The sequence below is a fragment of the Syngnathus leptorhynchus genome, chromosome 11 (assembly GCF_054491065.1).
Source record: "Syngnathus leptorhynchus isolate UIUO chromosome 11, UIUO_Slep, whole genome shotgun sequence".
Classification (NCBI taxonomy): Eukaryota; Metazoa; Chordata; class Actinopteri; order Syngnathiformes; family Syngnathidae; genus Syngnathus; species Syngnathus leptorhynchus.
The window spans coordinates 2,278,028-2,295,808 of NC_141205.1; the positions used below are offsets into that span (position 1 = coordinate 2,278,028).

Genomic DNA, 17,781 nt, shown 5'->3' on the forward strand with positions numbered 1-17,781 from the left:
CTCTGTCATTGTCTCCCTCTCCCCTTGCTCGCCTCGACTGTTCCCCAGGTTTTTCTCTGTTATTGGTCATTAAGTGTTTCCATGGAAACTGCCACTTTGGTAGAAATTGGCATGCTATATAAAAGCGTCTCTGGCCATGTTTGATGTAGAGAGACCTTGCATTTTGGTGTGACATTGTCGAGTTTGTGTGTCACGCTAATCCTGCGTGGGACTGTCGTGATGTTTCGGGGGACGCACGGTCGAGATCGGTCACCCTTTACTTATGAAAGGTGCATGCATGAGGTCATGTGTGTTTATCAAACAAACAAAAAGCCAAAAAGCAAAAACACAATTATTTCTTGTCAAAGTGAGGTCCCATGAGGTCAACACCAAAAATTGCCTTTATGTATTTGTTTGACAAAGAAAGCCAACGTCAAAGCGTCTACTCGTGATGTACATTTTACATGATGTCATCTAAGATGGCAGTACCTTCTTAAAGAGGTTTACCAGAAAGTCCAAAGAATTATCGGATGATGTCATCTAAATTGGCCAATAGCGTCTGCCTTTCAGGCGATGTCTGTGTGTAATTAGGCTGTGCTTTCTGAGAGAGCTGCTCTTTATCAGGCTTAGCAGGCATGAGGAGAAAGCAAAACCTACAGGGTTAGGATTTGCCAAGTCTGAGAGGGCAGCACAGTCCCAAGTCCACCTGTGCGATACAAGAGTATAACGTTGGAGGAGCTTTAAAATATAACAGCCTGTGCCTTTAAATTGCCTCTGGATTCCTCGTCGTTTTGCTCTCTTTTGCCCGCGGTGAGCCTGAGATAAGAGGGCCTGGACAAAATGGCTGCCAGAGAGACAGTCACGCAGGTTAGATACAGACTCTCCAGACGGATATCTGCAGAATTATAGGGGTCGTCTCTGTCAGATGAAAGTGCTCTACTTTATGATGATTTGGACTTTTAACGCCAGTACATTAGAAGAGTTCACCTGAATAGTAAAAGGACGTTGGCAAACAACCAATCAAAACGCTCTTGTGTTTTAACCTAACCCCATTGGCTGCCAGAACTGCAAAACACGTGTGTTCAGATCATAAATAAATAAATAAATAAATAAATAAACGTGAAAAATAATCGTGATAATTATTAGATGTTTGATTACTAGCAAATTTTCACAATTCACATCAGGGCTTGGTCCCTTCAATGTATGGGCTCCGTTCTTCATCTGTCAATTGTGGAATCATAATAACACAGACGATGAATGCAACACGCCAAGTTAGACTGATGGACAGGGGCCAACCATGCCATGCCAGGCTTCATCAGTGCCATAGAAGTGGTGCGTAATTCGGAGAGGAGGAGACGCTATAGCGAGACAACCCCCCCTCAAGGCTCTGTCTTCTCAGCAGGAGAACCTCCACACAGCCCACTCAAAAGAACACATGCACACACAACCGTGCAAACACCCTGTCACGCATGTAGCAAAATATAATGTGTGCCGTTTTGCACGTTTGAAGTGCTTCAGTGCGAGGAAGCGTGAAATCCTGCACACAACTTACAACACATCACTTGATTTATCCTTTTAATGTGGCTACTTTGAGGGGACTACAATGAGAAGGCAGCAAATGTTGCTATATTTAATGGCTGAACATGGAGGAAGAGAAATGGTGGCCAGAAGAATTACTCTGTTGCCGCTGTTTATGTGAGAAATCCTCATAGACGAGGAAAAGCAATTCTCTACCATCAGCAAGTTAATAAAAAGCCTGCACTTTATCTCCGTCATAAAGACAAATACCATGACGAAGGATGGAATGGAGGAGAGGAGCACGGGGGAGGTTGGCCCACATTTTCTTTCATCCGTCTCTCCTCCTGCAAGTCACTTATGCGATGAATCGCTGTCTGATGGGGCCACAAAGTGCTGTTGAATCACTTGTGTGGACACAGCTAATTCTTTTTCATGTACAGTGAACACCCATTCATGTCAAGTTGATAAGCTTCCATAATCAATAGGAGAACGTCAGCGCTGGAGAAATCACCAAAAAAAACAGTTTTACGTTTTCTGTAAACACATTTCAATTCATTTAAATACTTATAAATGTATATGAACACAAAGAAATTTATAAAATGAGGAAATTCGTTAGCAATGTGACTTTAAGGGGAGGGGCCTGCTAGTGTTGCGTGTATCTTGGAAATTAGACTCGCTCCTAAAATCCCCCGTACATCATGTAGACCCAGTTTGCAACAATTGTGAATCAGTCTTTCTGAATTTGAAAATCTGATTTGGTGTTTTTTTTTTTTTTTTTCATGCGCAATTCTGTGTAAAGTCAATTATTTTTGAGAATCTTTTCCATTCAAGATAAAAAAAATTTGGGGGGAGAAAATCAACATTTTCAACACTTGGTGTGGATAAGTACATTTCACTTAATCCAATCCAAATTGATTGTTTTGGAGAGGAGCTTATAAAATATCGTTTGCCTATGTCATGTTTGAACTTTTTCAGAAAACAAGAAAGTTTTAACAAGCAGAACCACTGCTCACCCAAAAGCAAAAGCCTCCAATTATTCCATAAAGCTGCTTGCAGCTGAATACACTTGTATGTCATTGAGATTAGGTGACTTTTATTGGCTTTTTGGGGGTTTGACCGTGTGAGTGCATGTCTGTGTGTCTTTGTTCCCACCTGTTTGGATCACCGGTTGACAATCCCTGTGATAATGTCGCCACCCCCTCTCTCCCCCGTTCAATGTCACCCTCCGCTTATCTCAAACTGTCCGAATAGGGTGTTTGTAAACACGTTGGCCAGCCTTTGTTTCCTGTGACGTTTGCCTGGAAGCAGCGAGCTCGCAGATAATAGCTCGTGTTTCCCCTTGGGCCCCCGTTGCCATCCATAATGCTATTTTTTTTCCCCACTCTTCTATATTTACGTATCTTGCGTGCCTTTTTTGTCTAGTTTATAGGATGCAACCACCGCTTTATGTCCTATAGACCTTTTTTCATCTCAACTTGCTACTTAGTTTGAACTTTTTTCCAAGCAAGATCAATGTACTAAAATACTCTTGGCACATCCTCACCTGTTAATCCCTACAAGACATTAAAATTGGAAAATTGAGTTACTTTAAGGTCAGACTTTGTTTGAGAGTTTTTGGTAATAACGCCGGAGGCTCGACACTGTGTGAAAGTGGTTAGCCTCACAGTCAAAAGGTTCATGGTTTGAATCTAAACAAAGTATGTTCTCATATTTTGATTTTTTTTTTTTCTCAGTTTTAGTCCCTCCCACATTTGAAAAACGTGTATTTTGGGTTAGTTAAACGGACACAATTGCCACTAGTTGTGAAATTTGAATGGTTGTTGGCCTGTCCAGTATAGACAAACAACCCTTCACAGTTTGATAATAAACTTAAACTGGTAAGTGGCAATAAACCATTGAAAGCCTATTTTATGAAGAATAGTCCACTATTTTCACAAATCCAAAAGGGAAATTTAGTCAAATATAATACCTGCTTCAGATAAAAGTTAAAATAGTAAAAGTACAGAAACAACATCTTTTTGACTTATTGATACATTTTACCGGTAAAGCTGTTATTGTTAATGTGTTTGTCCTGCTGTGGGGAGAAGGGAGGACTGCTTATCTCCCCGCGAAGTCTCCCACAATAGGCCCCGTGTCTGGCTGCTTGACAGAGACAGATGCCGCATCATTAAGGAATATTAGTGGACTCGGCTGAGCGGACCGAGCTTCTTTCAGCTCCCCGAGAGCGGCAGCAGCCCCTCCACGGGGAGCTTGATAAGACACAACACACCAGAAGCTTCACGCAGTTGAATAAAAGCCCACGCCTGCAGTAGGCCAGACGAATTTAGCGGGAAGAGGAGACGTTGACGGCTACAGTTGATGTCATGTTTTGGGGAAGAGTTGTATGCCTTAATGAGACAGCGGAGAGAGAGAAACAGACTGATGATGAGTGTCAGCGGTGGGAAAACATGTACACAAGCTGTCTGGAAGGCTTAATTCAAAGAGGAATGCAACTGTGTTAGTATGTGTTGCTAACTAAAGGCGGCAGACGACAATGTGCACTTGCTGAAATGTAAGACTAATTAGCTATGACTATAAACTCAATATTTCGGTTATTGTCTGTGGTACCGACTCATGTTACTATTTCCAGCCACCTTAGACTCAGTCAAATGAGGTGTAAACTGTTAATAATTCAAACAAATATTTATCGCTTCAACTGAAGCAGAGATTTAATTTTCGCTTCTAAATTCCAGCCTTTATTTAATTGTGCAATTGACGATTTGAATTCGATGAATAGTTCAGCCCTCTCATGTTGGTAGTAAAATGATGGACATTTGGACTTGCCTGCGGAGGGACTTTTTTTTTTTTTTCCTGGCATCCCCCAACCCTCTGTCTTCCCATCTGTGTGTTTATGGTGCCACTCTTGAGTTTTTGGCACACTGGAACCCGTCATCACGGCTTAATGACGAGCATGACAGAATGTGTGTGATGTGCACAAGCGCGTCAATGTGGGACTTTCATTCACTTGCGTCCTCCGTGCCAACTAAAGCATATTGGTGGCAATTGGCAGTCGCCGGTGTCGTATCCTGTGTAAAGTGTCAACAGCAGAAGGTTTGATTGGCCGTCAGCGGCCGTCTGCCGAGCCACCTCTCGTCGGAGGATGGCAGGCCGGCGCAGAATGCTGCCCAGGCTTTGCAGCCTCAAGCCAATTGCATGACTGATTAGCACTAATAGACGTTTTAATCCAAGAATAAATGCAATTTTTTTAATGGACAACACAAGACAGTCCTGTTACGGTAAATTTGCTTTTCAAATGATTGGGATATGCCACACTGGGGGGTTTGAGCTAGGGCGTCAGCTCTCATAGTAGCATTCTGGTTTTTCTTTATAAAGGCAGTACAGGAACATAATAGTCAATTTAAAGTGTCCTCATTTGGAATCAAAGTAAAGCTATTTTCACAAAGAGAAATCATGAACAGATCTGGTATGGGTGACACTCTGGGTTTTTACGATAAAGAGTATCCTACTTAATACAAAAGCTGTTTTTTTCTGAATAGTTATATAATTTGAAGATTATTTTGAAAAGATGTTTGCACAAATGCTACTTTGAAATTATGTTTTAAAATATCATGTACCCCCATGTAAGAACAAATGGTCTGATGCATTAACAATGCCCTTCAATAACAAACATGACCACGCTCATGATTTATAAATAGAGATGCCTTATATAAAGTTAACTTTCATTTGAATATAAATTATATATGATACTTGTATCACCATATGATAACTGGTACATGGTGGGGTTAGCAGGTTAATTGCTGTTGTCAGCCAGGGGCAACCAGTAACCAAGTTATAGTCTTCTTACAGTGCAGTTTAAACGGCCGACTTAATTACAATCAATACTGCGGGTAGTGACGCGTACAATCAATTAAATCAAATGTAAACAGTAGATGTTCATGTCCCAACTGTGTACACATAATTCATAATAATTAATTAAATTGACTGCTTAGGTGACTGACTGACGGGATTTTCGGCATCCATTATTAAAACACAATGAAGTGACAAATACAATGTAGGAAACGCAATTGCTTTTCCGTTTATGTGGCAGTAAGTGGTGGCAAATAAGCATTGGCTGGAGCAGTTGTGAAAAACTGAGCAGGCGGATCCATTACGCTTGTGTCAAGCTTGATCAAACAGAGCGAGCTCATACAGAATACTGACCCGTCATCACTGATATTTGTGAGAATGTAACCAAAGAGACAATATATTTTATGGCTTCACGCCAGAGCTGGACGATCATAAAAAAAAAGTAATAATCGCAACTGTAGGTATTAAAGTGGTTATTCCTAAACACAGTTATTTTATTGATTTCAAAACTACGTCTAGTAGAAGTCAAATTAGCAAATCTCTGCTACATATGTTAATTGTTTTTGCTTTGTTTGACCCTATAATTTTTACTTTTAGCAATTTAAGGAGGAATTTGTTTTGCATTATTGTAGCAGAGGTTTTTGTGCATACTCCTGCTGATTATTTATTGCGAGGTTCACATTGTTTATTGTTGAAAATTGCCCATGACATTTAGTACGATTATAATAGAAGAAGGCTCCTAATTTATAGCGACATGCTTAATTTCCTCCCTCACCTGCAAGCTTGCTAGTAGTGAATCTTCCAAATTGAGCAATATTAATATTGATTTGAAAACAAATTTAACTCGCAGTCAGGCATTTGTCGTAATTCTTCACTGGGACCGACAAAAGTTAGATTTGCTTATAGCTTATATGTACATACCTCATGCTCATTATGTCACCTATTGCTGGAAGGTAAACGCAATCTGTGATCCCTCAGGGCCTGGCCAGAATAAGAGCAAGGCCAAGCAAATCTCATCAGAGTGCTCGGCTGGCGCAGTCGGAACTTCTGGGACCAGATGTGTCAGCTCACTGGGCCAATGGCTGTCTGCCCAGCTTTCAGCTTGATCTAGAGAGCGAGAGCCAGAGCCATGCCTTTGTTTTCCCTCTTGCTGCACATCAGCACATCACTTTGACGTATGGAATTTTTTTTGAAGGCATGCTTACGTTTGCAACTTCAGGAGAAATGTGACTGAGGCAATAGTGCACGACTTTATAGGCCCACTTGGTACAGTGAGTATATTGCGACATTTTACTGAAAGAGGATGTTCTGCTGGCAAGGGGCTGTATTTTTTTTCTAAATCTGTTATTCTAGCGATTATCTCATCAAGTAATCGGATAGTACTGATTCTTTGGCTGAGCATTCTGCGTTTTTTGTTAGAATTTCTAAAGTGGTCTAAAATGAAAGAAAACAGATTTAAGCAAACTGAAAGCTGGTAAATAAACATTTAACTGAAGTTGAGTGTTAAAGTTTGAATCATTCAAAATTTTTAAGTCAATATTTTTGCTCTCACTGCAAATGAATATTGGCTTTGGTCTGCGAAGATAGACACAAATTATTTTTATTGTGGTATCGACACTGGAAGAAAAAAAAACATTAAAAATGTTTGCGTGTAGGGCAGTTATTGAATTCCCGAAAAATCGTTAAACACACGCAGGAGCTGCTGTATTTCTGTAAAAAACAGATTTTTTTATCTTAAATGTCCTTATCTTTGTCTTATGTTATATCATGTGTTCATGTGTTAATAATAATAGATAAAAATTGGCCCAAAAAATCTGCAGCCTTTTTCACATTTTTAAACAGCCAATAATCAACTGATTAATCATTTGGGACTTACTTTTTATATTGTGGATTTTCATCTATTGTGGGTGCGTCTGAACCATATCCCTGGCGAAAAATGAGGTTTCACGCCAAACCAAAGAGTTTTCAATCACAGGATTTTGGACAGTGAGGAGGGTAAATGAGTTACTGTTTATTGAATTTGTTCCAGACCGCAGCTGGCCCTGCTAAGTGTTGCGCCATTAAGGACCTAGCTTCGTGTTTACTTATGCTACCGCGACAAGGCTTACGAGAGCTTGCCTGCTCGGCAGATCGTGTTTACCATCGTTTGTGCTCACTCTAGAGCAAGCGTGCTGCTCCCCTGCGATTAAATTATTTATCCCCTTAAAACAAACCAAGGTGCACTGTGTAATCTGAACTGTGCTTCTCTCTTTGTGTGTGTGTGTGTGTGTGTGTGTGTGTGTGTGTGTGTGTGTGTGTGTGTGTGTGTGTGTGTGTGTGTGTGTGTGTGTGTGTGTTTGCAGATTTACAATGAGAAGAGGAGCCAGTTTGAAATTAAGAGGAACAACCCCAAGGACCTCGTGGAGAGAGTGGCACGGGACATAGCCAGGCTGCTAAACAGTAAGAGGAAAGCCCTGGAGGTAAGCGACTAAATGCTTCAAGCACTTTGTAGTCCATGCAGACATGTTAACATAATGGCATTAAAATAAATGCAGCGGAGACTCACAACACCGATCTGTGATGCTCATTTCATAAATGATGTTCCCGATGGAAAATGATGTAACCTTCATAGCAATATACGCCATAAATTAGAATCGGTAAGTCTGTGGTTGGTTGCTTGACTTCTATCTGATTGATTGGCATAACACCATGTTGCCCCATTTGACATACAGTATTTGTATATTTAAATTTTTTTATATTTGTAAGGGAGCTTCTATGCAAAAAAAACCTCCTGAAACGTGAGAGGCAGTGAGGTAAATATTGCTTGAAATCCTATGTAATTGAGTTAATAATGAGTTACAATGTTTGTTGCCCCCCCTCCCAACACACACACGCAGTTGTTTTTACACTAACAGATAATTAAACATGCATTGAGTCAAACTGTCCTTATTCACCCAATAAGCCAAAGTGTAAAGTACCAAAGACTTATTGGCAACCATTGGATGTTGATGGGGTCACTTCAGAGTGAAAAGCACTGACATTTTTTAATTTGGTCTTTAAAAAAAAAAGGATGGAAGTGTATCTTCTGAAAGCATGTGGTGTTTGGGGGGATGAAGCACATTCATCCCGAAGAGCAAAGGTCTCTCAGGGGCGTGATTAATTCCACAGTTGGGATCCTTAAAGGGAACAGGGGCGTCACAGTACATCTCCAATGGCCATGATTGGATTTGGAATGACATTGGGCACTTTTCCCCACCTGACACACACACACACACACACACATCATACCACAACAAAACCCATCACACCAACTTCTACATGTCCGCCAGACTCACTCGGGAGAGAGGAAGGGAGGGAGGAAATGAGGTGACGAGTGGTAAAGGGAGAAAGAGAAATAGACGGTCTGGAATGAGAATGTCTCCCTCCGGCGTGGAAAAAAATCAAGAAATGATGTCCAGAAATTCATAGATTTAAAAGTGAGTAGGGAAGGGACAGAAAGGAGGCCGCTGAGGCAAAAGTGAAGCGGTAAAAAGTTTTGGGGTTAAAAGCAAAGTGGAAAGGAAAAGAAATTGCAAAACGAGAATAGAGGCACAAAAAAATGGGGGTCGTGATGGTTCTGCTGAATAGAAATGTAAAATAGTAAGTTCATGTGCTTCTTTTTGACACATGGATAGTTGCTACTCGCCTACTACAACTCTCTCTATGGATATTTACCCAACCATGAGTGCAAATAAAATATTTTCCATGAGTGTATGAAACATTCATATTCCATCCTCCTCCCAGATTATAATTATTTACAAACAATGTACTGACTTAAAAATAAGAGACCTTTGATAGGCTCCATCTAAGCAACGATCCTAATGAGCCCAGGAAATCGATGTATGAATAGTTATCTACAATTTAAATCATATCCCTCAGCATTAAAATTGTGGAAATACTGAAATCGATCTTAAAAGCGCTTGAATTTGAACATGGAAGCGACGTGAGAATCCTGTGTAGTATCAGCAGAGGGTATGTGCAGTGGTGTGAGATCAGAGCAACAAGCTCACACCTGAGAGCGATAACAGTATGTTTCTCTGACAGCTCTTTGAAGCCGGAAAAGTCCATTCACGTAGCCTGTCATGTCTGCCCACGACGCCATGTGACTTGATCCAGGGCCCCCCTTACCTGATACTTGGCCCCGAGTTCAACCCGGTCGCTCGGAAACCAGATGGCGTCGCATCTCGTACGGTGTCACTCACAGTCCAAAATGAATCAGAGTCCTGTCAGTCAGGGGCCCCCTGCAGGGATTTTCCCGTTCCGAGCAAACGTACTCGAGAGTTGTTACGTTCCCGTCGGCTTCTTCGGCGTAAAAAAGCACCGTTGTCAAATCTCTTCACTTGAGATTTCACAAAAGAGCCTGGTGGAATAGAGAGGGGGTAATAAGGTTGGTCTAATCCAATTACACACATTTCAATACTATCCGAGAGGCTGAAGAGCAGCTGCCTCCGGGCTGCTCCTTGCCTGATGGATACGCGCCCAGCGCTCGACGCTAGCAGGGTCAAACAATGGAGGTGAGGTAAAATGAACAGTCATGGCGCTTCGTAAATTTCCATCCCAAGACTTTGAGTCTGTCGACTGGCAAACAGATTAAAAGAGCAACAAAGGCTGCCATCATGGAGGTCTTTGGTTGATGGAAACATTCCTGCAAAAAGGATTGACCTACATAAATTGATATCAGCGCTCTTCAGGATATCCAGGTTGTCCTATTGGACTAGGGATGGAACTCAATGTACCATCTTATGTCTATCAGTGCAGACTATCTGAAGCGCTGGACATGGATAGACTTGAGAGGCTTTACTTTTGCCCTGCGATCCTCTCTTTGAGGTACAGAAGTGCTGCTAATATCTTGCGACCGACTCGTGTCATCTCACTCCTACTCTATTTTTCATGGAGCCAAAGGGTATTTCTACAGTCCAGAACGTTTTCCCGGTACCCCCGCGGGAGTTACAACCCAAAAGCCAGCATTCGCAGTGTGTGAAGACTGGAGGCTGTCAGCGTGTTAAAATGTAGTAGAAACAAGTCAATTGCCATAATGCTATGATAATATGTATATCATTTCAAACCAATTTGTGCATAAATGCCTAGTGGGATGAGATTGGACATTTAAAGAGGTCATATGGAAAATCGAGTCTTGCCGTTTGCAAATACAGTGGTGCCTTAAGATAAGTGCTCCCCCCCCCACACACACACACTTTCAGCTAGTAGTCATCTGTTTTTGTTGCAACCCCGCTGGCTCCGCCCTCAGTTGTTATAGTTACTAAAATGTGCCTTTGGTTCAAAACAGGCTTAGTTCAAGACAAAATTCTTCTTGATACTTTGCATTTTGACAAAAGCATGTCACAGAAAATTAAGACAACTGGGAACCGGGTGAAATTGGGAAAAGCAAACCAAAAAAAACTAAAAGTGATATGTCAATAAGTGCTTTGTCATCACAACCACACATCTTGTGTTTAGGATCTCACCTTTGTTATTCTCACAGTAAAAAAGGAAAAGTCAAGTGTCAGAATAGCTCAAGTGGGGAGAGGCCCAATAATTGATTCTGGTTTGTCCAAGACTGTCTTTCAGAGATGACAGAGATGCTCTTTGACTTAACGGTGACGCAGATAATAATTGTGAAAGATTACAGTGAAGCTCGGTGTGGACACGGCACCAAGTGTGCTTGACAGAATTAATCAATCAGACAGCACTAGCCTCCCTCTCTTCCTGACCGCGGTAACTAAAATGACGCAGCCGGGTCAGCCATGGGGAGGCACGGGCCCGTTCACAGTCAACTGTCATCACATTACATCTGTTAATAATTCACTAAGACGCCAACTGTGGAGCGTGGCTTTCTGAATACGGTGCACGCTTGGAACAGTTAACATTACTTGGACCTCTTCAATCAATGAAACAAGGAGGCGTGATGCAATTTGTACAATTTAGAAACATGCCTTTATATTCACGTTAGTTCCAAAATTATAGGTAGAAATCCATGACAATGAAACTTTGTGTGATTGTCAAACTAGCATTATTAGCATGGTGTGGAATCATTATCCCTAGGAGGATTTCCTCAGGGACGCCTCACCATTTGGCTTTTAATTGAACGGGCACATATAACTAATTTAAATGGCTACATTTAGCCGACACACTTTGAAATTGGCCAGTGGACCTAAAAACGAGGCTCCCTCCATCAGGGCGCTGATTAGCTTTTGTCACTACTCTGTGTCCCTGACTTTTGTTTTCCATGACAACGGCTAACTGACACAGAGGTGGCTAAAAAGCTTTCTGCATCTCTTTCATCCCCCAACGACGACGGAAACACTCGGCCGGGAGCTGGTGCGCTCGCAATAAATTACACCACCAGCGGCGGGCGATAATGTGTCCGCTGTCGGCGCGAATCAGTGACAAATAAAGCAGGTGTCGCAGTCTGATGGAGGGACAACCCTGCAACCTCGCTCCAGTCTAGTGCAACATGTGCTAAATGGTAAATGCTAAGAAATTGGTTGGCCATTAACTGAGTGTACAAACCGTGTTTATACCTTTTGTCTTCCTAATTTGTAGGATTTTTGTGTGGAAGGCTGACATTCCTTTAATGGTGTCTAGTCCGACTTGATTGACATACTGGGCAGCGAGCTCCTAAAAATCGCAGCAAGGCCATCGGTAATAGCGAGCAGCCCTCGCTGTGGCCCGTGTTCATCTGGGCACTTTAATGAATTACAAGAGCTTCATAATGAGTGCGCCTGAGCACGATGGTCGTGAAGGTCAGCTCGTTTGAATAATTAATCAACCCAATCAGCAGTTAGGGCTTAACTGACATGCACTCGGAGACACACGTGTCGTAAAAGGCACGCTACGGCGCTATGCGACAAAGTTTAGAAAAACACATTTAAAAAGTGGGTTCTAACTCAGTAATTGTAATTCATTTCCACATTTTCCGTTGGCATTTTCAGAGGCAGTTACAACTCTGCAGTCTCATCGGGGATGAGGAGTGGAAGTAGGACAAGCTCTAGTTCAATAAAAATAGAAGAGAAAATTTGACCTCATGATACTCATTGCCAAAATAATCACGTTGCATACATTCAATGAAATCATGTCGCTCTAAATATGCAGAAAATAGTTGTGGACGTGTTTATTTCTTATGCCCCTTTCAGGAAAATCCATTTTGATGCTAAAATTGATTGCAAATTGTGTTTCAAACGTTTTGGCATTGTTATCAGCACAAACTGAAAAGGTCACTCAAGAGTCAGGACAGTATCTGATGTCTTTTGTCATTCAAATGAGTTAGCGCTTTATTGTCAACTCAATGGTGACGATATCGGTGATGCCGTGGCATATGGTAATGACGGTGATAATAATGTACGAGATGAAACATTTAAGGATCGCCAAAGTCGTTATCATTCTACCCGTGAAGAATAGCAAGGTTTGAAAACCAAAGTTCACAGTCATTTGGGCAATTTTGGTGGCATTTATCACCATAAATGTCAACCTTGCATCGGAGTAATCACCAGAGTTAAGCGAGTTGGTGTAACATTGCCAAACACTTTCCATAATCTTTATGAGAAAGCTGAAAGCATTTTCTATCCTGCTTGCTACTAGTGCAATGGAAAATGGATGGAAGAAGTGAAAAACCGTTATCTGCTAGCCAGCTAGCATATGCTAATGACTATTAAATGCATGTTAGCAGGTGCATATTGAGCATATGTACATCAAATGAGATAGTGTGGCGAGTGAATTGCACATGGCTTCCTATAATTCCCTGCCCCTGATGCATTTGCATGCCCCTGTCATTCAGATCTATGAACTCCCATTAGCAGCCATCTGCTACGACCTGCAGCGTCACACACACACACACACACCTGTTTGAACGGATCTAAGGTTACGTTCATACTTGAGAGCCTGGTCCCAATTCAATTTTTTTGTTAAAACTGATCTTTTTTTTTATGTAGTCCTAATATTGTTATATTTTTGTTGTCATTTGCAAACCTTCAGCTGTGATCAACATGTTTGCCTCTTTTCAGAAGAAGTCTACAAAATGTATCGTGAATGTTTTTTAATGAAGAGCTGCAAATGTTATGTTCAATTACAATTCATTAATTAAAAAAAAGAGCTAGGGATTTTTTTTTAGACAGTGTAAACATTTTCAGAACCCTCAGTCTCAAAGGTATGGCTCAATCCGTCTTCACAGCCTTGAAAGAATGATGCAGCTCATTTAACCTTGAAGGAAGAAGTCACCAGACACCCGCAATGGCGTCACTTTCTCGACCGCCCGCCGCACACGTGTCACGAGGCCCCGCTCACGCATTACGCGGGACGTCATCCCAAACGGCAACACCCACTGCGACGGGTCATAGCGCCTTGTTTTAAAAAGGCAGACGGCCGTAGATCCGGATTACCGTTTTGTGTCGTATTAACTCATTCTATCGCTTCCCGCCGATAAAGGTCACAAAATCCCACCCACTGTCCTTTGGCAGCATTTCACATTAGTCAAAATGTCAGAACCTGATCTGCTTGGTGGCAGTACGTTGCCTTCGGCGCTTTTCTCCACATCTTCATTGCACACGTTTATTTTAGCTCTGAATGTGCAGTTTTCAGCTCCATTTGAATGCCTTTGCTCCCCCCCACCCCCCTATAAACAAATGTCACTTTCCAGATGCCATATTCCCGCCTCACGCGAAACCATTCATCGACGTGACAATATGGGCCCCGGTACACAGGAAGTGTGAATGCGCCACGTATAGGTTTGACTGCGGCATCTAAACGTAGCCTTTATCGCAACAAATGCTCGCTTGTCTGGAAGCAACTTGTTCATGGAGCAACAGCAGCTGGTTCAGTCTTTCATTTCCCCGTCACCCAGAGACAAATGAATATAAATGCAATGTTTTGTGGCTTTTATGCGCCGAGTCTTGCCGAGCCGCATAAAATGTACATTTGTCACCCGTGCGGGGTTTTCGGCTCTGCGGCAAGAAAATAACTCACGGGGATGCCTGACGGAATCATCAAGCTGAGTCAAGAAGGCCAAAGGAAAGAGTACTCAGAACTGAGGCTTCAACTTGGAAAAAGTCAGGGGGGTCTAAAAATGATAGTCGCGTTGTGAAAGAAAAGAAGAAAAGAAAGAGTGTACTGTATGAATAACTTTTTTCAAATAGGCAAAAGTCCATGAATGCTGAAAATAATGAAATTGGAATTGACTCTGTTGCTTGAAAGTGTCAGGCTGGATTTAAACAGTATGCTTCAAGTGACACAGCTCAAATTATTTTGCTCTTAGGGGCCACAATTGGGATACACGTCATAGCAACGTGAATAGAAAACATAAAATTGGATACCTCCAAAATGAGGATAAAATTAATGTTTTAGATGAGGAAAAAGCTGTTTTTTTACGACCCCAAAACACTCAATCGTGGGTCTCAGATTTCCTCTCCCTCTTTTGTTATTTTAATACAGTTTACTCTTTATGGGAGGACTAAATCACGTTTATATTGGGTGTAATTCCACCACCAACCGCTTGATAGCAGCACACTTCTTTAGTTTGAAGCACTGCAAATAAAAAGAATAAAGAAGTATTTTAGCACAATATTTGAATATCATCTGCTTTAATCCTGTGTTTTATGCCTACGGAAAGTGACATCTGTCGGTTCATTTTATAATGTACTGTAGAGAATTCACAAAAATTCATCAATAGGTGAATTTGTGAGGACTGCATAACACGATAGCAGACTTTCACACTTTTTTTTCTGTCACCAGCCAAACTCCATGGGAGCCTAGTTTTTGTTTAAAAATTCAATTCTTTTCACCAAGGGAATTTGTGACACTTGCATTTCAGCAACTGTGCGGTATTCCAAGGCTACCAGCCACCCACGGGTGTTAGGCTACAAAGCCTCAACGGCAGCTTTGACGGGATGCGGAAGGATTTAGAGGTCATGTTGCTTTTGGTGCACAGCGCTGTGATCCTCAGCCGGTGTCAAAGCGACCGCCGTTTAAACATTCTCATCATGCTAATGTACACGCCGAGGACACTGACGCTGGGTGGGAGGCCGAGGGAATCAGAGGTCGGCGCCGTGCTTTTATTTTCCTCCTCCGCAGTTAATCTTCCTCGGCCGCCGCTTATCAGGAAGCCTGCCACCCTCGCCCTGCCTATATGGAGGAAAGGCATTGCATGCGTCCGCCTTCTCTTCTCCTTAACTGGCTGATTGAAGGTGGAGGCTGCAGATTGAATTATTTTCTCCCCTTTCCATTTCTTTCCATTGGTTTGCACTGTGCTGTCACTTCTCCTCTGTTGTGTTTGTGCCCCTACGTGCAATCTGTTTAGGAGTCTGTCTCAGCTTGCTGCTTTGTCCCGTATCATTTGTGGTGTGGACCTGCATTTTGTGCTGGTGGGAAAAATAACTTTCTATGTGTCTTTGTATGTGTGTGGCTGTGTATTCAGGGGCACATTCCATTATCTGCGAGATTAAGTATTTTTATTGAAAGATAGATGATGTCCCAGAAAAATACAGAGTTATATGCACTACGCTCATGTGTGCTGTGCACACAGATAAATTATTTCAACTGGTCTCAGTCTACTCAAAATGGGCACAAGCGACAGGGACTTTAGTTTGTTATTGTCTCGGATCACGAAATTTTTTGAAAGTAGCTTGTTACTCCTGGTACATTCAATTGTTGTATTTGTATATTGTATTTTATTTGAAACTATTATATAAATACAATTATTTTTATAAAAACATATGTATTTATTTATTTAAATTTAAATTATTTAATTATTAAAATATTATGTATGAAATATTATTTTCTCAGTCACTCCACCCCTCCAGATTCTGCAGTAATAATAATAATAATAATAATAATAAATTATATTTATAACGCACTTTATATTCGGAGGAATCTCAAAGTGCTACATGGCAAGTAAAAACAAGAATAAAAAGCAAGGACAAGTATAAAACAACTGGACGACAACCAGGATATAAAAACAGGAATTACAGAAATGCCAAATTAAAGAGGTGAGTTTTAAGTCCGGTTTTGAAAGAGTCAGTGGATTGGGGTGCTCTTAGGTGGTCGGGGAGGGAGTTCCACAGTGTGGGGGCTGCATGGCAGAAGGCCCGGTCGCCCATGGTACGCAGCTTGGTGTTGGGGACATGGAGAAGGTGAGAATTGGATGAGCGGAGGTTTCGGGTGGCAGATTTGGGGGCAAGGAGTTCTTTGAGGTATGGGGGAGCATGTCCGAGGATGCACTGGTGAGTGAGGAGGGCGATCTTATAATTTATTCGAAATTTGATGGGGAGCCAGTGCAGAGAACGGAGGATGGGTGTGATGTGGTCGCTTTTCCGCACCCTCATCAGGATCCTAGCAGCGCAGTTTTGAATGTACTGGAGCCTCTGGAGGCTCTTGCTAGGGATCCTGATGAGGAGTGCGTTACAGTAGTCTAGCCTGGAGGAGACAAAGGCGTGGACAAGTTTCTCAGCATCTGTCAGGGTAAGTGTGGGGCGGAGTTTGGAAATGTTCCTGAGGTGGAAGAAGGAGGTTTTGCAGATGTGTTTTATGTGTGACTCTAGGTTGAGTTGAGAGTCCAGTATCACACCCAGGTCGGTGACAGTGGCTGAGAGGGGGATTGTGTGACCGGCGAATGAGATGCTTGTGATTGGGCAGGTATGGATCTGATGGGAAGTGCCAAATAACATGGCTTGGGTTTTATCGCTGTTGACTTGTAGGAAGCTGAGATTCATCCACGCCTTTATCTCCTCCAGACACAGTGAGAGGATGGATGAGGGAGATGGATGAGGCTGGGTTGCAGAGGGTGGGGGGTTGAGTTTGAGGTATAGCTGGGTGTCGTCCGCGTAACAGTGATATGAGATGCCGAACTTCCTGATTATATTGCCAAGGGGTAGCATGTAGAAAATGAAGAGGGTAGGACCGAGTACAGATTTTTATAAAAACATATGTATTTATTTATTTAAATTTAAATTATTTAATTATTAAAATATTATGTATGAAATATTATTTTCTCAGTCACTCCACCCCTCCAGATTCTGCAGTGTACCACATTTTGAGAACAACCATGTCACAGTTTTTTTTTTTTAAGCGACAGTTTGGCTTTGTCGTCGAGTGTTAATCTGCAGAAATATTTGATGGGTTTGAGTTTTTTATTTGCAGGTCCTATATCTGTAAGTGGGTTGTCGTTCGGCCTGAGTTGATGTGTGATGATCTCCTATGTTGCTTCTGATATTTTTTGAGTCCATGTACAGTAGCTTTCTAAAGCTGACATAACCGGCTTTGCTTTCTTGACCTCCCTTTTTTCCACACCCTTCCTGCTTCTCCCATCTTCTTCATCCCTGTTTTCCTCCCCCACTGTCATGAGCTTTGACAGCCCATCATAACTCTGTCAACTGCTCATAACATAATAGCCAAACACTTTTCGTGATTGGCAGGAGTTTTTTTTTCCTTACA

General features: G+C 41.9%; 1 protein-coding gene across 1 annotated transcript in view; it reads left to right on the top strand.

Annotated features, from left to right (window-relative positions):
* cacna2d2a (calcium channel, voltage-dependent, alpha 2/delta subunit 2a) overlaps nucleotides 1-17,781 on the top strand; it is a 94,603-nt gene that overhangs the window by 17,730 nt on the left and 59,092 nt on the right. Inside the window, exon 3 of the mRNA XM_085923972.1 lies at nucleotides 7,686-7,802. Within this exon, the coding sequence (XP_085780098.1) occupies nucleotides 7,686-7,802 (117 nt within the window). The remainder of the gene's footprint in view (nucleotides 1-7,685; nucleotides 7,803-17,781) is intronic.